This window comes from Rattus norvegicus, chromosome X (genome assembly GCF_036323735.1).
Source record: "Rattus norvegicus strain BN/NHsdMcwi chromosome X, GRCr8, whole genome shotgun sequence".
NCBI classification, from domain to species: Eukaryota; Metazoa; Chordata; class Mammalia; order Rodentia; family Muridae; genus Rattus; species Rattus norvegicus.
In genome coordinates, this window is record NC_086039.1 from 30,643,996 (window position 1) to 30,670,923 (window position 26,928).

At 40.0% G+C, this 26,928-nt stretch overlaps 1 protein-coding gene across 6 annotated transcripts; it reads left to right on the forward strand.

The window, feature by feature from the left end:
* The first annotated feature begins 328 nt into the window (after positions 1-328).
* Positions 329-26,801, forward strand: Tlr7 (toll-like receptor 7). Of its 6 annotated transcripts, none has more exons than XM_017602079.3 (4): positions 329-487; positions 825-924; positions 22,334-22,415; positions 23,222-26,801. In XM_017602079.3, exons 3-4 carry the CDS (start codon positions 22,359-22,361, stop codon positions 26,369-26,371), a joined length of 3,207 nt encoding a protein of 1,068 aa, XP_017457568.1. In that variant the 5' UTR covers positions 329-487; positions 825-924; positions 22,334-22,358; the 3' UTR covers positions 26,372-26,801. The 6 variants fall into 6 exon arrangements, with proteins under 6 accessions (XP_017457568.1, XP_038955762.1, XP_017457569.1 ...); XM_039099834.2 differs by lacking the exon at positions 22,334-22,415 and adding an exon at positions 22,742-22,792; XM_017602080.3 differs by having other exon boundaries at positions 368-523.
* Positions 26,802-26,928: the final 127 nt, after the last annotated feature.

The window sequence follows — 26,928 nt, forward strand, 5'->3', positions numbered from 1 at the left end:
TGACCCCAGTCTAGCTTCAGATTCAGTAAGAGACTGTCTCAAAGGGGTACGGTAGAGAGTGATAGAATGTGTACTTGAAATCCTCTGCTAGCTTCTTCCTGAACCTTCACATATACCACACACACACACACACACACACACACACACACACACACACACACACACACACACACAATTATGGCAAAGTTAAAAATCCCTGCTTTAAAAAATAAAGACAGAATGGTATATCAGATTGTTTGGATTTAGAGATGTTGCCTCAAATCTGGTGATAGAAATAAGAGGAACCTGGTGTTTCTGCAAACCTCATGTGTGAGGTGTCTTAAGTAGTCATGCCCCTTCCTGCCCTCCTCCTGCTACTCAGCCTCAATTTCAAATTTGGAAACCCCAAGGCATGCAGCTCAAAGGCTCTGCAAGTCTGGGTTTTCTGTTGCCTTCTCTCTGTTTCAGAGGACTCCACATAGAGAATTACTCCGTGCCTTCAAGAAAGGTATTTTAAGCTTTGGGACACATTGGGATAATTTCAGTAAGTAGATATATGTGCTGTTGCAAGGGAGTGGGGATGCAAAGAGAAGGAATCTAAATTATATGCCAAAAAGAATGTTTTAGAATTTTAAGAAAATAATGTTGTAGTCTAAAATGTCAATTCCTCCAAGACAGACTTTCAGTAAGGTTGGAAAGGGTTCCCTGGAGTCTGTCTTTCTTGTATCTATCTTTAATGAAATAAATACTATATGTATTCTCAACAGCACACTTGTAAAACAATGTTGCCAGTGTGTCTTTACTGCCTTTCAAGTGTCACATTGGATCTCTGTTTTTCACTCCAGATGCCATTGGATCCCTTCTCCGTCTGATCCTGGTCTATCTCAAGCTCTGTTCTCCTCCACCAAACTTCTTGATTCCAGTTTGAAAAGAAAACTGAAAATGGTAAGAACAATTTATGGAGCCTGCATTTATCATTGGTAATCTTCCTGCTAAGAGCTGCAATCAGTTAACAAGAGAAACATTTAGGAATTGTTGAGGAATGGAGATGTAGCTTAGCAGCAGAACACTTGAGTGGAGTCCCCGAGTCCCAAGCCCAGAGTATTGTTTCCTAGGAGAAGCTGCTTTGTGATGTTTCATAACCAAAATGAATCTATGTAGTATTTCATAATTTGAGATTAGTCATTGTTTGCTCTGCCCAACTTCCTACAAGCTAAATACATACTGTAGTGAGCAAGAGTAGATTTTTGAATTGAGAATTTCAATTTTTTTTTTAAAAATTCTCCAGTCTGAAGTTTAAAGCCATGCAGGTCCCCGAAGTGATTTAATGCTTTTTCTACCACATGTTGCTATCTGAGTGACTGTACAGAAAGAATGCAGCCAGGAGACATGGAGAACCTGGATTTGGGGTATCCCTTGATCTACTACTGTCAAAAATGCTCAGAATTTTACAATTAGATGAAATGGGGTTTTCAGGATGAGCATATCCAGGCAGAGGCCTCAGGATACACTTGGACTCAATTCCTAACACCATCAGAAACGATGGGATTTAAAGGAAAGAGTGGGTGACAGTCAGTGGATGGAAAATTACTAAGAGGACTCTTCAGATATGTTGGGGTTCCAGATAAAGTGGACTGGCAGAATTCTTGAAGAAGGCTGGGTGGGATGGGGCAGCATTTCCTGGAGGAAAAGGGAATGAGAATGCTCACATTCAGTGGGGGCTAAGGCATGGAAGATGTAGGGAGGTTGGAAGTGGGGGATGTTGTAATAAACCCAGGTAGGGTTTTTAATAAAATCCTAGCAAGATCACTTCTTAAGCTAAGCAAAACAAAGAAGGCACAATGCACCCATACCAAGGCTTAGGGCTTTCAACAGCCTGACTGAAATTCAGTCAAGCTGGTTCTGCCATGCCAAGCTGAGAGACTATATACATTTCAGCTCAGTCTTCTGCAATTCACTTTCTTGACCACATGAGCATTTTGATCTCTTCTTGGTCATCTTACAGAGACACAGTGAAGCTCTGTACCTTGTTCAAAACCTTTGCAAGTGTTAATTAGGTAGGCCAAAACCAAATCAGAAAAAGTTTCTTCTGAAATGATTTTTTTTTCACCCAAACTAAATCCAAGAAAAGAGTTGAATTAGCAGCACATTGTAATTTCCAGATCATCTTGTTGGCCCCAAGCTTAATGTCTAAGGTCTAATGATGCATTACCCATGAGACCACACTACTACAAAGGAGGGAAGTGCTTTGAGTTTCATTTCCTAGAAACTCAGATGATGTCTATTTTAATGCATGCACATGCCCACATCTGTCTTTGCCCGTCTAAGGGTGGTATGCTAGGATGATGGTGAAAAGGAGAGTTCAATTCATTGGCCACTTACTGTAAGTCAAGGCTCGTGCATCCATTTTGGCCTCAAAGCTGGTCTGAAGCACAGATAAAGAAATTGAGGCTTGAGAGGTTAAAGAGAGGATATGGTCCTTGTAACCCACATCTTGAAGCTGGGCCTCTTGAAGATTGGACTCTTGAAGATTGCTCTGTTCTCCAAGACCAAGCTTGACATGCACTTTCACCCAGTGGCACTCAACAAATGTTAGCTTTGTTGTGATATCATTCTACAAACTAAGGGAAAATTGCTGTACTTTTACATGAAAAATCATAAAAACAATTTTCAAAACAATTACTAGAGGCCTAAACTAAGGGGAAGTCTGTGTACTTGGATGTGAAAACCCCTAAAAGCAATTTCATAGGAAGTACAAGTGGTCCAAAAATAAAGACAAAATATCCAGTCTTGCCAATAGTCTCATCATATGCTTTAATCTGGAAATTCCATTTCTAGACACTCTAGTTTAAGAGTTTCTTGTAGGTGGTGAACTATTTGCCAAAATGGGATACACAACAAGACAAAGGCAACATGTCTCACCAGAGGAAAAGATTTTACCACTGTGGGAAATTACTAAATGGAATGTTATAGAGCCATCAAGTCATATTTTGAAAACAGAGTGTTGAATGATTTAAGAAGATACAATGTAATTTTAATTTAATGAAATGCAAGGTTAGGGGACAGTAAGGGTGGTTTATTTTCTGATGTTTTTAATGCAAACACTAGATAAGTTCTAGATGCCTACTAAACACTGGATAATTTATAGTTATGGTTTATACAAATAATGTGTTATATACCTTAATTTTTCAAAACAGCCCTGAATGTAACCATTTTACAGATCTATTTTATTTAAGCATTATTAATTTATGTGAAATAATAGTTAGTTAATTCACATAAATAGTGTGCTTTTTAAAAAGTTGCTTACATCCTTGGCCTTGGCCTTTCCTTTTTGTAATGCAATGGGAGTTTGTTACCCATGGCTCTGCAGGTTGCAGAGTCTATGTATGTCTCTGTGTATGTCTCTGGGTGTACCGATGTGTTTGGCTGTGTGTGGCTGTGTGTGGCTGTGTGTGTGGCTGTGTGTGCCTGTCTGAGTCTATGTGTACTATGAGCATGCAGGTGCCTGTTCAAGCAAAAACATCCTGTGGGAGCCACAGGGACTGGAGTTAGAGGTAGTTGTGAGGTATCTGGTATGGGTGCTGGGGAAGGAACTCTGCAGTAAGATCTCTTAAAATCCCAGCCATCTCTTTAGCTACCATGATAACTGATTTAGCTGCCCAGTTAGTTATAGGTAAAGCGATATCTGAAAACCAGGTTCTTGCATGGCAGACTAAGTTTTATAACCAAATCTCCCCTCTGTCAAAGTGCTGGCTATTACTAACATGATCCTGACCATATGAAATAGATGGGACATCAATCAATATTAGAAGAAAAAAGCTACCAAACTGTTTGCAGTGGCTAAGCAGTTAGTTTTAAAAGTGAAATATGTTAAGTACAGATACTGCTTTTCATGGCTAAATAATGGGGCAATAAGGTATTTACTACATAAATTAAATATGATTGTTTTAAAAATTAGAAGTTCATGGAATTAAAAGTTATCATTCCAAATTAACCAGGTAGCCACCTTGAAACCCAAAAATAGATTATTTCTATCATGTAATTTCACAAAAAATGTATATGGCTGAGTTTGGGTTGTTCATGTGAGGATGCTTGGAGGATTTTCACTAGAAATGAATGTATTTCAAGGCATGTGCAAGGCCTTAGGTTCAACCCTCAGAGCTGCTAAACAAAAAGTAAATAAGTAGTTGAAACATATCAGTGAGGAAATTACCAATCCATTATACTGTAATGTTAAATTCTAATTTCCAGGCTCACAAAATAGTGCTCTTGTTTGTCGTCTACAGCTGCTTTTGGACCATCAGGTCAACTAGTCAATGAATTGAATGTTCACTAAAGCTGTACCACTTACAGAATCTAAAATGCTCTTTGCAGAAACAGTTTTCCACTCTATGGTTTATGGAAATTAAAGAGATGCAACGTCAAAGGTCACATACAGTTTAATGTCTTGTGGTCCTTGGTGACTGTCATACATAGTAATGAAAGAACACCTATTTAAGGGTGTACATTATTTTATTCTTTTAGTTTCAAAACTGAAGCTGAAATGATAGAAAGTCTATGGTTTATTTTTCACAAAATAGTGTGCTTTTTAAAAAGTTGCTTATGTCCTCGGCCTTGGCCTTTCCTTTTTGTAATGCAATGGGAGTTTGTTACCCATGGCTCTACATGTTGCAGAGACTAGCATATGATCAGAAATATTTCAAAATTTGTGAAAAGAAGCTATTTAGTCATAAATCTGTTAATGAAATTTCTAGTAAGGTTTTAGTCTATAAAGAGCAACTTCCCTATTCATAACACTTGGGCCACTTGAGCGATTTACTTATGACAGATTCCATAACAGACCATTTAGTGTTATCAATTAAGCCAAAGGTCCAGTTGAAATCCAAGCGCTTCCAACAAGGTCTACTCACTCCTCCCTTCTTCCATGTGCCTCTCTGCTCTTCTCCAGCCAGGCTTCTATCACCTCTGGATCACCCAGGCCCATTCAGCTCCAGGAGGATTATAAATTCCCTAGAGGATTCCTTCACTGAACTCCGTCCCTCCTTTGCTCCCTCACTTGCCCTGCTTTCTCCATGCCTCCCTGCAAGAGAATTCCAACCCTTGATTTGGACACAGGCAACTTAGATTTGTTCTGTTTTGGGAATTTGAAAGAAGGTTACAGAAGTATCTGAGGGTGCCCCATATTCTGAAGTCTGGGGCCTAGAGGGTATCCCCTGTGCTGCCTTTTTCATAAGTTGATTGAGAGGGTGGGTTAAAAAAAAGTAAAAGGGGAGATAGAGAAAGAAAGAGGGAGAGAGGGAAGTCCGAGGGTGGGAGGGAAGGGGGAAGACAAAAAGTAAAGACTCATCAGTCTCAGCATGGATTCTACGCTGATTCTGTCATAGTTTCTGAAAATAATTGCACCATAAAAACTGTGCAAATGTGTGTGTGTTTATGTATGCATGCACATGTAATACGTAATATGGAATGGGGTTTAATATACAAAATGTCAGTTTTGTTGAAGTTAGGTTGTCCTTAATGCCCCAAGTTGTTACAGTATACCTCCTCCTCTGTTCAACTCATGGTCTGTTGAATAACTCTATGTTCTCTCCTTTTCTCCTCTCTCTCCAAACCCTGAGCACCTCATCTCCTGTCTTATCACTCTTAGCTAATTACCTTAGCTCCTATTTCACTAAGAGAACAAAGTAATTAGAAGAACGTTCTGCAACATATCCCCTTTGTGTACCTATTTAGGGCATCCTCACCCACAGGTCCTGTCTGATTCTATTCTATTATCACTGAGCCATAGAACACCTCCAAATATAAAGTCTTCAAACAGTGACAATTCTATACTACTTCCTGCCATAGGTCAGGGGTTGCCTGGGTTTGTCTGGGCAATTCTCACACCGACTTTCTCCTACAGTGGCACTCAGAGATTGTGGATCACGTCACTTGGGAGCCTTGACAGTCTGGTGTCCAAAGCACTGAGGGCTCCTTAGGCATCTTTCTCCTTGAGATCTCTGGAATAGGACAGCTGTAGTAGAGGGGAGCTTTTTACCAGACTCCAAAGTGGCGAGAAAGAGGGGAGAAAGGGTGTGGGAAAGAGAAATACTACAGGCCATGACTTTGTTCTTAACAGGAAATCCCTATAAATCAATAAATCCATGTGCTACTCAAAGCCTCTCCTTATATTCCTCCAGGAACTTTGAAATCATGGCACCTTCAAAGTGCCTCTGATAGGCAGCTAGTCCCCATTACTTCCACTACTGCCATCTTGGTCTTTTGCTTTCCCTTAACAGCCTCTCACTGATCTCCAGATTTGCCCATTTGCTCTTTATCTTCTGTTCTTCTCGCCACTCTAAAAGATAAAGATCTGCTTGCAGTCAGCTGGAAAGCAGGCAGTAATTCTGCATCTCACTCACAACAGGTAGGCATGTACCTGCATGCTTGAGCTCCCTCTCTGACTTTATCTTCTATTTCCTTCCACTCCTCCTTTGACCATTTCATGACTATTCCACAATGTCTGTACTTTGGGATGCTTGCACAAGGTGCTTCCTTCGGTCTGGAATGCTTTTCTTTTGAACAGCCACATGGACAGTTTCTTTTCACAAATATTGATTTAAACATCAAATTTCAATGTTGTCTGTCTAGACCACTATATTTGTGGTCAAATCTCTGCTACCACATTCCTGATCTGCTTTACTATAGCGTGTAACCACAAAACTTATCATCTAACTTCCAGTGTAACCTGGGACAAGTATATTTTTTTGTGTCTTGAAAACTTCATTTCCAGAAGAGTAAAACATACCTGTCTTGATGACCATTATATCCCAAACCCCAAGAAGAGCTCTTGGAGGGTATCAGTAAATGCTTGTTGCTTCAAGAGTCTGAGACATGATGTTTACCAAGAATTTGAGATCAGTCTGGACTATATAGTTATTTCGAAGCAAGTCTAAGCTCCAGAATGAGACTGTCTCAAACTGTGACATACAAACAATTTGTCTATTTTTTTATTTCCTACACAGCTATTGTTGAGTTTTAATAGTTCTTTTGCAATAAAAACAACAGCAGCAGTAACAATAATACATTCTGGTAAAGAAAATCCAAAGTGAAATTATAAGTCTTCTTGATCCAGTTAAATGGCTCAGCAGATCTGAAGCTCTTTGCTAAGCAAGCAGGGCAACCTGAGTCCCACCCCTAGGATCCTTGTGAAGGTAGAAGGAGAGAACTGACTCTAAAAAGCTGTTGTTTCTTACTACCACACATATACCATAGCATAGTATGTGCGCGCGCGCACACACACACACACACACACACACACACACACACACACACACACACACACAAAGAGCGGGGAGGGGGAGGGAGAGGGGAGGGAGAGGGAGAGGGAGAGGGAGAGAGTTCTCTGTAGTAAAGGATACTTTTTTACCACTGCTTAGAAAAATTGATGTGACCTTTGAAGTCTTCCACATTTTTCTCTGAAAATAAAATACATGTTACCCTATGTGTCATAAACTAATCATATGTTAGAGTCATTCCGATGCTACCTTTAAAATCTACTCCTTTTTGAAGACAAGGTCTCCATAACTGTCACAGACTTCATCCTTTGGCCTCAGACTACTGAGGGCTGGAGTATTTTTTTTTTTTTTTTACTTTCAGATCTTGTAAGCGTTTCAATAGCAAAATCTGTACCTCTCCCACATGCAATTAAAAGAATATTTGATACTCCATTACTAGTGGTTTCCTATTTTTAAACATGCTAATAAATTGATAGCTATTTAATTTATTTCGTTCTTATATCAGAGCAGTGAATAAAACTGATGAAGAGTTTCCTATGTGTATATGGATGGCTTGATCAATTTTTTTGAGGTTAGATTAGTTCATAACTCCATATAATCCATAAGAAGTTATTATGGTGCTTTAAAGTTTTTCTTTTCTTTTCTTTTCTTTCATTCATTCATTCTTTCTTTCTTTCTTTCTTTCTTTCTTTCTTTCTTTCTTTCTTTCTTCCTTTTCTTCCTTCCCTTTGTAGTGCTGGAAAGTAAACTCTCAGGCCCTTAAACATAACTAGGCTTGTGCTCTACCACCAAGCCACATCTACAGTCCCTGCTTAGACTAGATAACCTTGAAACAGCAATTACCTGAAGGGGCCTGAAGTTCTGGAGGGATACGAACACCCACCACCCCCTGCCAAGCTGAGGACAGTTACTGGCAGATAGGTTTCAATGAGCTCAACAGTCCCAGAGTAAGTACAATGGAGAATGATTGGTTGACTTCCCATTCACAAGGTGTTAACTCCTAGGACAAATTAACATGAGTAGAAGTCTCACCTGTCCTGAAACTTGTCACTTCAACTTCTTCACCATTCACCAGTTCACACTGGCATGCATCTCCTCCTCGCGCCTCAGATTACAGCCATGCCTCACTCATGAGCAATGTTAGGAAGATTAAAAATTTGCAAAGCATGAGGTTTGGGTATAGTTTGGTAATTGTGGCTTCCAGTCACGAGTCATATATCTATGCTCGTGAACATGAGTGGGAATCTCATGGTGGTATTATAATCAGGAGGATTTGGGTCTGAGTTCGAAGTTGAGTCCTTCCACTAAAGCTATGCATCTCTTGTCTGTTCTCACCACTTTGACTAAGTATGCACCTCTGAATTCATTACTTCCCACTGTAAACAGAAGCTTCTCTAACCTAAGTAAAGAACAGTGCCCGTCTAAGAGTAGAAACAAAAACATTCACAAGGCACTTTGGCAGCATGGCCATTTAGGAAAATAAAAATAGCATCTTCTACACTAAGGATTTTAACCATTGAAACCATGGGCTTTAGACCCTGATTATAGTACCAGGCATAAAATTACCTCATGTGGAACAGGTCTCAATCCAATCAGAAAACAGTTTTTGTATTGTATAACAGTTGTACCACTATTGTATATCTTGCATGGATGGTTGGGGTTGTGACATGTGGAATACAGTGCTAGATCAGATCATTGAGGTATTTCCTCCCACAGCAGTTAACAGAGCATATTCTGGCACTGTGCACATGTAGGTAACACTAACTGGACAGTGGATTGTAAAAAAAAAAGTAGTAAATTGGAAGGGGACCGTGTTGCAAGAGATATGATAGAGTTGAAGGAGGGAACTAGGAATGGATATGATCATGGTTTGTTGTAAACATGTACGAGATTCTCAAAAATAAAAAACAATTACAATTTCACAAATATGTAACTGAATGGTGAGGTTGTTGAGATTTTGAAGACTTGTTTGTTCTCGCTTCTGTTTGAAGGGTAGCCAAGCAGCAGTGCATGCAGGCCTGTCGTCCCCTGTCCTTTGATTTTTCCATCACATGGATTTTCCTGAGGCAGAGAGAATTCTGTTCCCAAGATATAGCCAGCTCTCTCCATCCACACATAAATAGGCATGGCATTAGAAGGACTAGTGAATCGCTGGGAATAAGAGAAGTTAGGTAAAAATCATAAAAGCAATTATGTAATTTATAAAACATCATAATGAAACCTATTATTATGGATCATTACTGTATTTTTTTAAAAAGGAAAGAAAGAATAAAAACAGATAGGCTTTGGGCAAGACGGTAATGGATTCCTTTACTTCCTAATTAGGTAGGAATGAGGACCTGACTCATTTGCTCTCTTCCAATGGTGTCTAGCAGCAGATTACCAGTAGGATTTGTTGGGTGATGACTTTATTATAAAGAGCCCTTCTAAGAAAGTGATTTTGAACTTATAAATTCATAAAATACCTAAGGCAGCAGTTCTAGGCAGAGATGAAGTTCTTTTTCTTTTCTTTATTAATTTGAGTATTTCTTATTTACATTTCGAGTGTTATTCCCTTTCCCGGTTTCCAGGCCAACATCCCCCTAACCCCTCCCCCCCTTCTATATGGGTGTTCCCCTCCCCATCCTCCCCCCATTACTGCCCTCCCCCCAACTATCACATTCACTGGGGGTTCAGTCTTAGCAGGACCCAGGGCTTCCCCTTCCACTGGTGCTCTTACTAGGCTATTCATTGCTACCTATGAGGTCAGAGTCCAGGGTCAGTCCATGTATAGTCTTTAGGTAGTGGCTTAGTCCCTGGAAGCTCTGGTTGCTTGACATTGTTGTTCCTATGGGGTCTCAAGCCCCTTCAAGCTCTTCCAGTCCTTTCTCTGATGAGGATGAAGTTCTTAAGAAACATCAAAGCTATGAAAAATTTCTATTCTTTTCCCTCTTCAACCCAGCCTTATCTAAAACGTAAAAACACTCTCTATAATTTTTGTTTTAATACCTTTATGATACCAAGGACTGAACCCAGATCCTCGATCTTACTAGGCAAGCTCTCCTACAGCCCCATAGCCATAGCTTTCTGCTTTGCATTCTGTTTTGAAACAGGGTCTTGCTCAGTTTGCTTGGCTGGCCTCGAACTTGCTGTCTACATCTACCTTCCAAGCTTACAGCACTGCACTTACCTGACATGAATACTTTTCTAATACTTATAAATTCTACTTATAAAAATGTCTCACTCACTTCTACCCCAAACAATATTAAATGGAACAAGCCAAAAGTCATTAGAGTACCAGGAGTCGTTTAATCCAAAAGGAAATTAGCAAAAAAAAATGCAAACACAAGTTGTACTGAGTTTGTTTACTGTGACTCCATGAGGCAATGTACAGGCCATCAATCATAACTGAATTTGCATCTTAGGTTGCAATGGCCTCTCGGTTCTGCACTTCTCCCTCAGTAAAACAAACATATTTATGTGCCATTTCAACTTCAGTGTGAAGAGTTAGTGATGTTATCCAAATGGTATGCCTATGTTAACAACTGCCACACACTAAGAATAAAAGGCAGCCATTAGACAGAGAGTGTATATACACATACAAATGATTCATGGCTGCTCCACATGAATTCTGCATTTTCCATTTTAGCAAATGAGGTGATTTACTGAGAGAATAGAAACACCTGTGCATAGAAAATTGCACATTTCCATTTTGACCATAATTACTTCAGTAATTAAGCATCCAAATTTACCCAGTACATTTGCATGTGTAATTAGCTTTGATTCATTATCAAAGCCAGGCCTATGTCACAGGGTACTACAGCATTTTATAAATCAAATTACTGAAAGAAGCATGTCTTTAGGCGTTCATCGTTTCCTCCTCCCCAAATCAAGTAAAACAAAATAATGTGGATGATTTGTAATACACACACACACACACACACACACACACACACACACACACACACACACGAGAGAGAGAGAGAGAGAGAGAGAGAGCTTTACATTTTAAAATTGTTAATTGAAATTAACATATTGTTAAACTTTAAACAAGAACATCCCAGTGTTTTTTAAACAGGGAACATTCTAACAGAATAAAGGGATATTTTTCTATTTTTATAAACCATACTTTCCAGTCAATCTTTTGAATTGGGCAGCCTCAGAAAGGCATGCTTTCCCTTCAATAACAAATTTAGAAAGGCTCTGCCCAGACAGTGCATTTCTGGCCCTCAGCTGCTCGCTCAGAGCCCAACTTTCACAGGGCAGTTCAGCTTCCTACTGGCAGGAGTCTCAGTGCAAACTTCACGGGTATCTCCAAGTACGAGGCTTGCTATGCAGCCTTTGTGGGAAAGCTAGAGAAGTTTCAAATGTTTTACAATCTTCTAAGGCTCAGTTCTGCCTTAGCTCATTCATTGATCATAGGACATGTGTGCTGGTAACCTTCTTTTGGCTGTATCTGTTCCCAGATGACACAGATGAACTCTGTGCTCTCATTGGAGATACAGCTAGAAGCAAGGATAATGATAGAGTCCTAATGAAGAACCACTTCCGTGTCCTTCTGGTGACACTTCTGAGCTACACATCAACCCCTTCCTTTAGAGGCCCAACTCCTTCTTAGTCTCTCCTTGAACCCTTGATAGAATCTGATCTTCAATCTGTACAAACTTAGGCCAATAAATATTCCCTCCTGGAGACAGAATGGGTTCATGAGCCCTACCTCCTACCATGGGGATAGATAGGAACTTATTAGTCGCTGGAGGGAAGGAGAGACCTTTTCCTCAGTGAAACTCTTAAGTTGCTCATGCTCTTATTAATAACCCCTTACCCAAGCTATATGCAACCCTAACAAAACACATTGGGTCACCACCCCCCACACACAAAAAATCTGATGTTCAGGGCAAGAATTTTACTAGTTATGAAAATAGAATGTAGGGTTTCTGGAGGGTTTTTCTTTTTAAAGTCTAACACTTTGGTTCCCTTAGCAAATCTTCCCTTGGCATCGTAAAAATGGAGTAGATATAAAGACAAAACACATTTTGGGGTTTTAAATGTGTTTGTTTCCTGGCCAATATGGGGAGAGAGGAAAAGTGGAATGAGCAGCTAGGAGAGCGAGAGCTGGGCCTTGGTTACCTGGGTCCCACCTTCTACACCTTACAGCATGTTTGCGTCCATGTGCTTTCTCAGAAATGAATCCACTGCTTGGAATTGAGAAGAATTGTGGCTGTCATTTTGAAATCAGCCCCATAAATAGATTTACAGGTTTTGCCACAGATCCAGTTTCTTCTCATCCTTTGTGAAGTTGGATTTAAATGTGCTTAGAGTTAATGCCATGCACAACCGAAGAGTTTATCTAAAATTGATCTAGGGGCCTGCAGATTAGGACTCATAGGTTCACCCTGTTTTTGTTTTTTATCATCACTGGACCTTGTAATTCTGATCTGTTATGTGCTACGTGGTTATTTAAGTACCTCCATAATAATAATATTGCCAAGTATTATTCTTGCATTTGTTCCTTTGAGACAAGGTCTTACACTATATACCCTAGGCTGATTCAGAAGTCACAAAAATATATTGGATTTTTTTGTAAAAAGTTTGTCAACTCCAGATCTAGATCAATGTCCCACAGAACCTTCTGATGAAGATGTCTTGAATCCATGTCCTTGAATACAGTGGCCATAAGTCTGGAAGGGCTTTGGAGGTACTTCAACTACAGTTAGTGTGACGATGCAACTGAATTTTAATCAACTTAAAATGGCATAGTCACAAAGTGACTTGTGGCTATCACATTAGAGCAGTTCCAGATCATTTGCAGCCTAAGGACTCCATGTCCTTTCTTTTCTGTATCTTGTGTTCCTCTCTCAAACGTATCATCAGTCCTGAGGCTGTGTGAGTCAAAGGGAAGACAGAATTCTTAATCAGATTTCTGTCCTGAACTGTTTTTCATTGTCTCCTAGCAAATGCTTAATGGAAAACACTCGAACACAATGCATGTGGGCAGAGGGCCATTTCCTCTAAGGCGCTACTTCCTCTACCTATTATGTCTGCTTTTGTTTGTGGCTTTTTCAAATTAAGGAGAGTCTTAATCAACTTTGCACTCTGGGCTGCAGACAGACAAAATCTCTCTGCACAAAGCTCTATTTCTTTCCAGCCCTCTTCAAGACTAGCTGACTTCTCTTTTAGTTCATTTGACTCATAAGACTGCTAAACCACAGGAAGGGGTGTCCAGCACACACTGTCTTTGTGAACACTGCTGAACCATTTCCGAAAAAAGTAAGCTTGCTTGGCACATCATCGTCCTTTCAGCACAGCACAGACTGCTCTTCTATTAAATGTCCATATCATGACAGCACAAAGCTAGCCACCAGCTTTACAGCCTCCAATATCTGAGTCTTTCTTGCCTGTAGCCTGACAAAATCAACATCATACAATTTAAGCTTTCTCATGTTTGACAACCCATTTGTAAACTTCATAGTTGAAAATGAGGTTTTCACGTGTGCAAAGATAATTCAATGAACAGGTTTAGCATAACAGTGTTTTAAGTTCTCATAAATATCCAGAAATCAGTAACTCAGGGCCATTGTATCAGCTCTACTTAAGGAGATCACAAAAAGGAAGGGTTTCCGTGTTCTGAATCATTCAGTCTGTTGCTGCGCAACCCCAAACACATTTTCCTCATTTGTGCCATCGAAAACAGCTCCTAGAAAGAGTGTTCATATTAAAAGAAGTCCCGTGGAAGCACATATAAAAGAAGAGGAATATCTTCACTGCTTAAGAGATTTCACAAGTTGAGTGCCTGCCTTCCTCTCACATCCTGTTTATAAGAGCTTAGTCACATGGTCACATTTATCTGCAATAGCACACAGGAGTACAATCAGTTTTGAAAGAGATATTTGCTCAGTGTAAAAAATATAGATTTTTGTCACTGTCGGATGAGGAAAATTAGAGAACGATGTCTTCAGACTCTAAGAGTAATTGAAATAATTGACAGTATGAAAATTAATCTACAGAACAAGGATGGTATATATTTAAACTAGATCTAATAAAAGGGTGACCATTTTGTTTGGAAAAGCTATTGGAGTTTTACATTGTATTTTAGATTTATATGGTTTCCCCCACCTGTTATATTTCGGGGTCCTTAAGTACACAGACTATGCATTTTTTATGCAACTAATACATAACCACCAGTGAAAGAATGCATGTGACTAAATGGATATCAGATTTTGGGTATGAATTGTGCATCTCAAGTTCGTTAGTTGAAATACTTGATCTCTAGCTACTGGTGCTGTTTTGAAGTTTATACAACCATGAAGAGGCAGAGTCTTGCTGGAGAAAGTATTCTTGCTTGCTCACCTACGAGGTGAGCTTTGAGATTTTGTAGACCACAGTCCCACTTGTTGTCCCCTCTATTTGCTGCCTGCAGACACAGTGTGACAAGTGGCCTCATACTCCAATCAACATGGACACAGATGCATTCAGTACTGTGATAAACTGACATCTGCTGGCATCGTAAGCCAAAATAGAGCCATCCTCCCTTCAGTTGCCCCAGTTGGGATTTTTTTAAGTAATTAATAAAGCAGCATTCTGATATTTGCTCATATTTTTTCTCTGAGTACTTGGTGCAATCACTAGCTAAGGAAGAATTAGATCACAGCATAGTTTGTGTCTGTTGTCATGGACCATGTCATGTCCATCAGTCATGGGATGTAGACTGGATACATATGTGTACTACATTTTTCTATGTCTGTCATTTCCTGTGGGAGGTCTCCTAAGCAAAGGATCTGGCTCAGAGAGAGGTAGTAAACAAGCAAACTAGGACTAGGAGCCAACCAGTTCCTCTTGTTCATAATCCAGTAATCCCTTCTGCAGGTCCACATAGAATCCTCCTTTCCTGTACCATAGGACATGAAAGGATGGATTTCAACTGGGCATTTTGAAAGCGGAACCTCTTAACCCTTATCCATAAGGAAGCTTTGGGCAGATAAAAGAGATAAAAGGAAATATATGTTGAGAATGGGGATAGCCTGAAGAGCTTCCCTAAGAAGATCCCTTTCCTCTATTTTTTATTTCATGTACAAGTAATTTTTGTCTCCATGTATGTCTGTGTACCATGTGTGGGCAATACCCACTCAGTTCAGAGGAGAGTGCAGGAATACCAGAACGAGAGTTACAGACAACTGGGAGTTGTCATGTGGATACTGGGAATCAAACCTGAATCCTCTGGTAGAGGAGCCAGTCACTGGGCCATGTTTCTAACACCAGGAGATATGTTTTTAAACATGTTTATTTACTTTGATATTCATTCATTTAATGATGTGTTCATTGTTTCACTTGTGTATTTAGCAACACAGTGGAGCACTAGTGAAGTGCAAGAAAATCTCACTGTGCTAAGTGCCATTAAGTCTGATACAGAGCATAGACTCTTCTCTGTTTCTTGGTTGATTTATCCATAAAATAGAGATACTATAGGTCTGCAGTTTGAAATGTCAAATTGTTTCCTACTAACCCAGTTGATAGTAATGTGACACAACCAAATGCATGTGAAGGAGGGTATTGACCTAAACCAAAAAGCTACTTGATATTTGTTTGTTTAAATCCCACCCAGAACAGAAAACTGTTACACCAACGTTTGCTTTGAATTAGAAATTGCTGCTCCTGGGACCCAATAAGTATCATGCAATACTAGGTGTATTCATGTTACTTTCTGAAGTCTTTAAACTTTCAAAATTTTTCTACTCTCAGTGACTTTGAATAAAAGATTGAAAACTTAGCTGACATTGTAAAACTCGAAACACTTAGATACTGTCTTATATATGCTAAGTACTAACTTTACTAGTACTATATGTATCATTATTATGACCTGGGAGGTAATAGGTTGTTGGTCAGGGAAGCCCTCAATCCCTGAAAATATGTCACTCAAGCAGATACTGAAGAGGTAGAAATGACCTCCCCACAGGAAGAGGAGAAAGACGATGTCAGGAAGAGGAAACAGCAGGTGGCAAGAAGGACATGGTTATTAGCTTGGCTTGAATGTGGAACAGAAAGCAGGCCAGATGGTGGGCATGTGGGGAAAGTGGGGGGGGGGGTTAAGGTCAGGGAAGGCAACTAGAGCAAGGCCACGCACAATGTAAACAACGAAAAGACTTTGTATTTTATTCAATGGGTAAGTAGAAATGACTCTAGTTCATCAGGTTCATGTTGAATGCTCTGTTGCTGCTTGACAAATGAATCCTAGAGAATAGGGAAAGCAGGAAGATGAGGTTGGCAGCCATTGCAGAGTTCACATGAGAGCAAATGACTAATTGCAAAAGGAAGATAGTAGTAGACTAGGAGAAAAGTGGGCAGCTGCTAGAGAGAATTGAGAAATGAGAGGGGAAAGGCCTTCTGATTAAATTTGCCTTTGAATTTGTAGTATGTCAGTGTGCAAAATGGTACATTTCACAGTCATAGTCTGGATAAGTTAAGCCCAGTGACATGCTAGAGTCTACAAATACTGGATCGCAGAAGAAATTCTATGCACCTCTCCCCAACTGTTCACCCATGACATCAAAATTGGCCAGGTGGCAATATTTACACAATTGAAATTACATATTCTCGGCTGGAAAAATGACTCCGCAGTTAAGAGTTTTCAGCTCTTCCAGAGGACCAGGGTTCAGAACCCAGCATCCATATGGCAGCAGCCCTCAACTGTCTGTAATGCCACTTCCAGAGGTCCAATACCACCTGACCTCTGTTGACACTGTACCTTTGTGCTGCACTTGGGATGAACTCTTGCATGTAAACAAACATAAATATTTTAAAAGGAAATTGAAAATACTATTAAGACAACAAATGAGGTAGATGTGGCGGTGGGTGGTGGTGGTGGTGATGGTTATTAAACGTCGGCCCACCACTAGTTAAATTCTGACTTCATTTATCTATGATTAAATTTCCTTAGAGTGTTTTCTTTTTTTCAAAATCTATTTAATTGCACTGAGCCTATATTACTCTCCCCCTCCTTTCTTCACCTCAGCCCCTCCCAGCTACTTTCCCTCAAACCCTTCCCACGCTCTTCCACTCTCAAGCTGGCAACTACTTTCTCTTTGACTATATTTGTTGTTGTGTACGTGTATATATAAATATACATATGCACATCCTGTTGAGTCCATTTTTGTTGTTTGTGTGTATCTGATTTGAAGGCGGATGACTTTTCATTAAACAACCAATAGGGGGGCTCATCCCAGGATAGGATATTTCTCATTCTCCCAGTAATAAATAGTTGCCTATAGAATTTTTGGGTTAGGCAAAGCATATGAGATGTTCCCTCTTCCATGTTAACATGGACATTGATACCGCCATTATTCTGGCTGTTTTGTATGTAATCATTTTTACTGGAGACTATTTCGCAGCAGACTTCCCAGTACGCTGACTTTCACATCCTTTCTGTCCCCTCTTCTGAAGGGTTCCTTGAGCTACAGATGCTGGAGCTGCCATGCAGATGTATCAGTTTGGGCTGGGTTCCCTGGGACCAGTTGCTCTCTGCATTGTGTCCTGTTTTGGTATTCTGTGATAGTTTCAGTTTGCTGTGAAGAAAGATGATAGTTAAACTCATCTGATATTTAAGGATATAAGGATATGATTTAGAATAGAGTAAGAGATTGTGCTGGTCAAACAAAGTAGTAGATTCTTTTCTAAGATTCATGACTCCACTATCCCTGGAAAGCTGGCTGGGTTTCCAGCACCAAACACGATTTCCCTCTCATTGATTGGGCAGTAAGTCTCATTGGACAACTCCTGGTGGCCACTAATAGGTGATGCCATTTATTGCACCTTTTATGCATATCTTGCCATGCTGCTCACTGTCGTGCTTCCTAGGCATCACAGCTGGGTAGAGATGTTTGTTCCCCCTCCTTGGAAATTTGCATAGTATTTCCTGGTCCCATGGAAGCTAGATTTTAGAAAGGAGACTTTCCTGGCAAATCCAGCTGCAGTCATCTGAGCCATGTCCCCTAAGTCTGTGATGTCTTCAGCAATAGTGTCCCCTTAAACCTCTGAAGGGTAACTAAGGATGACTTCAATAACTTATTGGACAATTCTGGCCAGCATTTAGAAAAAGAATTTTGTGTGGTAGTGGAATTTTTTTTTTTTTGCTTATGGGAGCATTGTCAACCCAAGTGACTTAACTTTTTAAAAGATGTATATATATCTGTCTGTATATATTTATATATGTATACATATATTATATACATACATATATAATATATATAATTTACACAATGTATTCTGTACTGACCTCTCTCCTACCATCCACATTGGAGTCCCCTCCCCATTATTCCATTTGTCACTTTATATCACCTGTATCTTGCTAATTTCCTCCCACCCACTCCCAGCTATGTCCCTTTATAATTTTAGTTTCTGTGATTTCTCTGTGTTGTGTACTCACACCTGAAGATTTCGAGCTATGACCTTCAGATGAGAGAGAACGAGTGGCCTTTGACATTCTGCATCTGGATTATGTCACTCACTGTAACCTTTCTAGGTTCACCCATGTACCTACAAAATTCTTTCCTTACATTTTCTTTGCAGCCAAATAGTATTTCATTGTATAGATGTTCATTTCCTGGCCATTGTGACTAAGATGACAATGCACACAGCTGAGTAGTAAGATACGTTGAGTCCTTTCGATATATGCCTGTGGTAGAGGATGACATCAAGGAAACAGTTTCTCAGACATAACAGGGGTGATGTGCATATAAATTTATAGTAGTTATAACAGCATGTGCAAGACTTAAGTAAGCTCATGACACAAAATCCAACCACAGAAAGGGGAGGTAGGCATGGAATCTACCACTAGCTGAGGAGTGATTGGCATTTGATAGCTGCTGGGAAAAGGAGAGGCAGCTTTCTTTAATAATATGGCCTCTGATAGATTGATCACACTCCTGGGCTCGACTACCATGAATAGTCAGGCAACACAAACCAGACTCAGTGAAGAGAAAAAGAAGAAGAGACTCAAAGTTGCACAGTTAGGGAGGCGAGGGAAGAGGGTGGATATCAGAAGGACGGAGGGGGATTAAAGCACACTATATATTCTCAAAGTATGCAATAAGATACTATTTAAAGAATAAGGAAGATTCTGGTTGGCTAACATGATAGGGGAAAGTACTTTAAGTGAAGCTGGAAAAAATGTCTCAGATTTTTGCTCTTTCAAGGGGCAGGGCACCATTACCGAGCATTCGTGTCAATAGGTTCGCCCCTGCTTGAAACAGCTCCAGGGTGTCTGATGCCTTCTTCGGGCCTCTGAAGCCACCTAGACAGACATGGAATTCACACAGAGAAACACACAGATCTCTCTCTCTCTCTCTCTCTCTCTCTCTCTCTCTCTCTCTCTCTCTCTCTTTCTGTCTTTCCCTCCCTCCCTCCTTTCTTCCTTCCCCCCTCTCTCTAGAAATCTTAAAGAAGTTTAATCTATAAAGGCAAGATTTGGCTTCAAAATAAAATCTTAAATTAATATTATAGAAAATAAAACCATTTAAAACACTCTGTAGAAGGATAATGATGGAAGGTTAGAAAGCTTCTTGGATAATGTGGGTTAGAAGCATGAGATCCAAGGGACAAAGTTTTGGCATAGTCACAGCTGATATTGTGTCAAGAAAACTGGGAAAGCATGGACTGAAGAGATAGCTTAGTGGTTAAGAGCATTGGCTGTTCTTCCAGAGGACCCAGGTTTAGTTCCCAGGCCCTATATGGTGATGCACAATTGTTGTCTCTCTCCAGTTTTTGCAGAAATAATGGTATTATAGACACGTATGCGGACAAAACACCCCTAGGCATAAAATATAAAAAAAGAACTCAAAAAGTGGGAAAGCAAAAAGAATATTAAAAAGGGCCATGAAGGAGCTCCTTCAGACTCACTAAATATGTGTGCATGTGAATGTGCCTGTGCATGTGTGTGTGCATATGCATGTGTACTTGTCCATGAACAGGCCCACATGTTTTTCTGTGCATGTCATGGCCAGAGGTCAGCATTGTCTTTCTCTATTACTCCCCATATTATTTATTGAAAGAAGGTCTTTTTGTTAAATTCAGAACTCATGGATTGGCTAGACTGACTGGCTGGTCCAAGGTGAGCTCCAAGGATCAGCATTTCTCCTGAAGTCCAGTCCTCATGATGGTGTAGTGAAGCCATCTCTGCAGACTTGCAATGAATGGGATGGGAGAATAGAGGGCAGTAAGAGAGAATGGGGCAATCATCATTTGGCATAAACTTTAGCTAGGTAAAGATCAGTAAAAACAAAACAAACAAATAAAAAAACACCATGTCACCACCATCATTACAACTAAAAAGCCCCATGAGATTCTTAAGAGCGATCTTGTGCAGTGGTTCTCAGCTTTTCTAATGCTGAGATTCTTTCATACAGGTTCTTGTGTTGTGCTGACTCCCATCCATCAAGTTACCTTGTAGCTACTTTAAAACTGTACCTTTGCTGCTGCTATGAATGGTAGTGTAAATATCTGCTATGCAGGACATCCAATACATGAACCCATAAAAGCCTGTGACCCACAAGTTGAGAATCTCTGATCCTGTGCTAGGGAAGAGAAAGTTGGAGAAAATTTTGTGGCTTGCTTACCCCCCATTAGAAGAATTAAGGGATGCAAACATTTGGTTTATTAGATAACATTAATAATTAGACTGTCTCTAAGACTCAGTCAATGCCAGGACAAAATCAGTAGTTGGACTAAAAGTCTGCCATAAAAAAGGGGGGGACTGCATCATACCAGTACAAGTACTAGTGAAACTAAAAGAGGATTCTGGAGGAAACTCCTAACAGACTCCTGAAACCCAAGAGCAAGCTCATGCTTTAACTCCCCCTGTGTTGGTGCCAATAGATAAACAGAGCTCTTCAGTGTCTCCCACTTAGCATACTTGTAAACCTTCTATGCTAAACTTAGATGCTTACAGGTATTGCCTTTATGACATATATCACATTTTGCTCGCAAGCTTCTTCAGTTTAGCCTTAGCACAGTGATTAAATATGGTCTTCTTCAGTCCTGTTATCATCCATTATACCAGCTGTGCGTCTAATGTGAGACTGGCTCACCCAGGCAATGCCATAGTTATGCTATTCACACCTTTCCAATGCTATAAAATAGAAATGTGTTAGAAGTCACACCTTCGAGGTATAGCCTCTTTCTGGATCAGCCTAGTCACTGTGGAAATGCTGGCAGGCCACACCCAGCTACATCCTTTCTCCCCTCACAGTTCTCCCCTCTTCATCTTCCTGGAGATGGGAGATTCCTGGTAATGGGCTCTTCCAGTAGCAAAGCCCTAAATGGAGTCTGGCTAACAGACCGGAAAAGGAAAAGTGACTTCCAGATACATCCCCTACTAACTAGACCCATTGTTCTTCCAAAAGTTCTTTGTCCAAAAATGTCCTTGAGAATTTTCAAACATTCTCCTAAGAAAAATATCCTCTTTTTTCCAAAAGAAAAAGAAAGGTGTTTCTAATCTAATATGGCAATATCATTCAGTCTTGCACTTATTTTCCAATGGTACAACACGTTCCTATCTTCTCACTCTGTCACCGAAAACCTTCAAAATCAGGCTCCTCTCTACCCAAGCAAGATAATGCTTTCCTTCAAATCTTGATGCTTTGTCAGCTCTAAGAAACCCTTTGAAGGTTGATCTGTGTTTCTCCCTCCAACTAGGTGTCTCAGATCCTGAAACCTAACAAAACACAGTGTGCGGGGAAAGCACAACAAATCATCTTAGAGGCGATTTCTACAGTGACATCCAATAACAATCCAAGGAAAGACCCAGAGTACAGAATGGCATAAGCAATTGTTTAAGAATCAAATGCCATTTAGAAAACCAGTTACTATTGCTGATCTGCGCCTTAATTCTAAATAGAGGGAGAATAGATTTTTTTTTAATTTTTATCCTTACAATATTATGGGGCTCAACAATCATGAAAGATTTTTGCATGTGTTCCAAAGGAGGCTTAGCAAGAAACCATTAATTATACTGAAGTATTAATGCATTATTCATCTCAAGTATCTATATTTTTAGCATTCCTCAACTTCATCCCCAAATTTCATAGTTTGATGCCTCTCTGTTACAGCACTCTATGCAACAACTAATATGCAATGCTGCTTCTGCATATTAAAAACTGTTTGGGGCAGCAAGGGAGATGGCTCAGTTGGGTAAGTATGGTGGTTTGAATGAGAATGACCCCATAGGCTCATGTTTGAATACTTAGTTCCCAGTTAGTGGAACTTTTGGGAAGGATTAGGAGGTGTGGCTTTGTTGAAAGAGGTGTGCCAGTAGGGGTAGGAGTAAGGTTTCAAAAGTCCTTGCCCATCCCACTCTCATCCCTTCTCTGCCTGCATTTTGCAGATAACATGTGAGCTCTCAGCAACTGCTCCAGTGTCATGCCTACCTGTCTGCTACCAGGCTTCCTGTCATGATATGATAAACTAACCCTCTAAAAATAAAGGCAAGAACCAGACCAAATGCTTTGTTTTCTAAGGTGCTGTGGTCATGGTGTTTCATCACAGCAGTAGACACAGTGATTTAGACAGTAAGTATACTTGTGGACAAGACTAATGACCTGAGTTTGATCTTTAGGACCCACAATGTGGAAGGAGATAACACTATCACAAATTGTCTTCTGACCTTCACAATTACATCATGGTATGTGCACACACACACACACACACACACACACACACACACACACACATATGCATACTCACCCGAGGTAAATATACAGAAAAATTCTTTAATTTAGTTAGAAAGCTAAGATGATAAAAGCAAAACATAAAACCGATTTATCAAAAATTTCAGTGGTTGACAAGTACAGTCACAGGGCCAGAGGTGCTGTCTTTACAAAAAAGACCCATGTTGCTTAGTTTTAATAATGTACCAAAAGAAAGGATGTGAATGGGACTTCTGAATTGTTTCTTGATATATTTTATAACAATAATCTGTTCTGTCTTTTATTTTTCAGGTATTTCCAATGTGGACATTGAAGAGACAAAGTTTTATCTTTTTAAATATGATCTTAGTTTCTAGAGTCCTTGGGTTTCGATGGTATCCTAAAACTCTACCTTGTGATGTCTCTCTCGATAGCACAAACACCCATGTGATTGTGGATTGCACAGACAAGCATTTGACAGAAATACCTGAGGGTATTCCCACTAATACCACCAACCTTACCCTTACCATCAACCACATACCAAGCATCTCTCCAGACTCCTTCCATAGGCTGAAGCATCTGGAGGAGCTTGATTTAAGATGCAACTGTGTACCTATTCTACTGGGGTCCAAAGCCAATGTGTGCACCAAGAGGCTACAGATTAGACCTGGAAGCTTTAGTGGACTCTCTGACTTAAAATCCCTTTACCTGGATGGAAATCAACTTCTAGAGATACCACAGGATCTTCCATCAAGCTTACAGCTTCTGAGCCTTGAGGCTAACAATATCTTCTCCATCACAAAGGAGAATCTATCAGAACTAGTCAACATTGAATCACTCTACCTGGGCCAAAACTGTTATTATCGAAATCCTTGCAATGTTTCCTATTCTATTGAAAAAGATGCTTTCCTAGTTATGAAAAATTTAAAGGTTCTCTCACTAAAAGATAACAATGTCACAGCTGTCCCCACCATTTTGCCACCTAATTTGCTAGAACTCTATCTTTATAACAACATCATTAAGAGAATCCAAGAACATGATTTTAATAAGCTCAGCCAGTTGCAAGTTCTTGACCTAAGTGGAAACTGCCCTCGATGTTATAATGTCCCATATCCATGTACACCATGTGAAAATAATTCTCCCTTACAGATCCATGACAATGCTTTTGATTCATTAACAGAATTAAAAGTTTTACGTCTACACAGTAACTCTCTTCAGCATGTGCCTGCAGAATGGTTTAAAAACATGAGCAACCTCCAGGAACTAGACCTCTCCCAAAACTACTTAGCCAGAGAAATTGAAGAAGCCAAATTTTTGAATTCTCTCCCCAACCTTGTCCAGTTGGATCTGTCTTTCAATTATGAGCTGCAGGTCTACCATGCATCTATTACTTTACCACACTCACTCTCTTCATTGACAAAGTTGAAAAATCTGTATATCAAGGGATATGTCTTTAAAGAGCTGAAAGACTCCAGCCTTTCTGTATTGCACAACCTTTCCAATCTAGAAGTTCTTGACCTTGGCACTAACTTCATAAAAATTGCTGACCTCAACATATTCCAACAGTTTGAAAACCTCAAATTCATAGACCTTTCAGTGAATAAGATATCCCCCTCAGAAGAGTCAAGAGAAGTTGGTTTATGTCCTAATGCCCAAACTTCTGTAGACTGGCACGGACCCCAGGTCCTTGAGGCCTTACACTATTTCCGATATGATGAATATGCACGGAGCTGCAGGTTCAAAAACAAAGAGCCGCCTACTTTTTTGCCTTTGAATGCAGACTGCCACACATATGGGAAGACCTTAGACCTAAGTAGAAATAACATATTTTTTATTAAACCCTCTGATTTTAAGCATCTTTCATTCCTGAAATGCCTCAATTTGTCAGGAAACGCCATTGGCCAAACTCTTAATGGCAGTGAACTCCAGCCCTTGAGAGAGCTGCGGTACTTAGACTTCTCCAACAACCGGCTTGATTTACTCTACTCAACAGCCTTTGAAGAGCTCCAGAATCTGGAAATTCTGGATCTAAGTAGTAACAGCCACTATTTTCAAGCAGAAGGAATTACTCACATGCTAAACTTTACCAAGAAATTACGGCATCTAGAGAAACTCATGATGAATGACAATGACATCTCTACTTCAGCCAGCAGGACCATGGAAAGTGAATCTCTTCGTGTTCTGGAATTCAGAGGCAACCATTTAGATGTTCTATGGAGAGATGGTGATAACAGATACTTGGACTTCTTCAAGAATCTGCTCAACTTAGAGGAATTAGATATCTCCAGAAATTCCCTGAATTCCGTGCCTCCTGGAGTTTTTGAGGGTATGCCACCGAATCTAACGACTCTCTCCTTAGCCAAAAATGGACTCAGATCTTTCTCTTGGGGTAGACTTCAGTTACTAAAGCATTTGAAAAATTTGGACCTCAGCCACAACCAGCTGACAACTGTCCCTGCGAGATTGGCCAACTGTTCCAAAAGTCTCACAAAACTGATTCTTAATCATAATCAAATCAGGCAGTTGACAAAATATTTTCTAGAAGATGCTTTGCAATTGCGCTATCTAGACATCAGTTCAAATAAGATCCAGGTCATTCAGAAGACTAGCTTCCCAGAAAACGTCCTCAACAATCTGAACATGTTGCTTTTACATCACAATCGCTTTCTTTGCAACTGTGATGCTGTGTGGTTTGTCTGGTGGGTTAATCATACAGATGTTACTATTCCATACCTGGCCACTGATGTGACTTGTGCAGGTCCAGGCGCACACAAAGGTCAAAGTGTCATATCTCTGGATCTATATACATGTGAATTAGATCTCACAAACCTGATTCTGTTCTCAGTTTCCATATCATCAGTCCTCTTTCTTATGATAGTTATGACAACAAGTCACCTCTTTTTCTGGGATATGTGGTACATTTATTATTTCTGGAAAGCCAAGATAAAGGGTTATCAACATCTGCAATCAATGGAGTCTTGTTATGATGCTTTTATTGTGTATGACACTAAAAACTCAGCTGTGACAGAATGGGTTTTGCAGGAGCTGGTGGTTAAATTGGAAGACCCAAGAGAAAAACACTTTAATTTGTGTCTAGAAGAAAGAGACTGGCTACCAGGGCAGCCAGTTCTAGAAAACCTTTCCCAGAGCATACAGCTCAGCAGAAAGACAGTGTTTGTGATGACACAGAAATATGCGAAGACTGAGAGTTTTAAGATGGCGTTTTATTTGTCCCATCAGAGGCTTATGGATGAAAAGGTGGATGTGATTATCTTGATATTCTTGGAAAAGCCTCTTCAGAAGTCTAAGTTTCTTCAGCTCCGGAAGAGGCTCTGCAGCAGTTCTGTCCTTGAGTGGCCTACAAATCCACAAGCTCACCCATATTTCTGGCAGTGCCTGAAAAATGCCCTGACTACAGACAATCATGTGGCTTATAGTCAAATGTTCAAGGAAACAGTCTAGCTCTCTGAAGAATGTCACCACCTAGGACATGCCTGGGTATCTGATTTTTTTCATAAAGGTTTCCATAAATGAAGGTCGGATTTTTCCTAACAGCTGCCATAGCTCAGATTAGTGGGAAACCATCAATATATGGCAAAGAAATTAGGAAGGGGAGACTGATAGACGATAACTTCTTTCTTCTTTCTGCATGCTGCCACGCACATTTAAATATCTCCCCCAGCTCAACTATGAAATGCTGTATGAAGAGGGGTGCCTAGGAGGAAACACAGACTTTCATTTATCTGCATGCAATTGAGAAGAGGCACACATCTACCCTTAAGAAGTACTAGTATTTTCAGTATTAGGTTAAAAATTATGCAAGTTCTATCCCTGTGATACTGAACTGTATCAGAGTTCAATGAAATAAAAGCCCGGAGAACTTCTCGGCAAATTGTGTCACTATCATGTAGTATTCACTACACTAGAAAAGCAGTTACAGTTGCTGTACTGTTAGTAGCTGCTTCAGTGCCTCTTACTCATTTTCTTGGGGTACATTGATGGGTTCTCTGTGGAAAAAG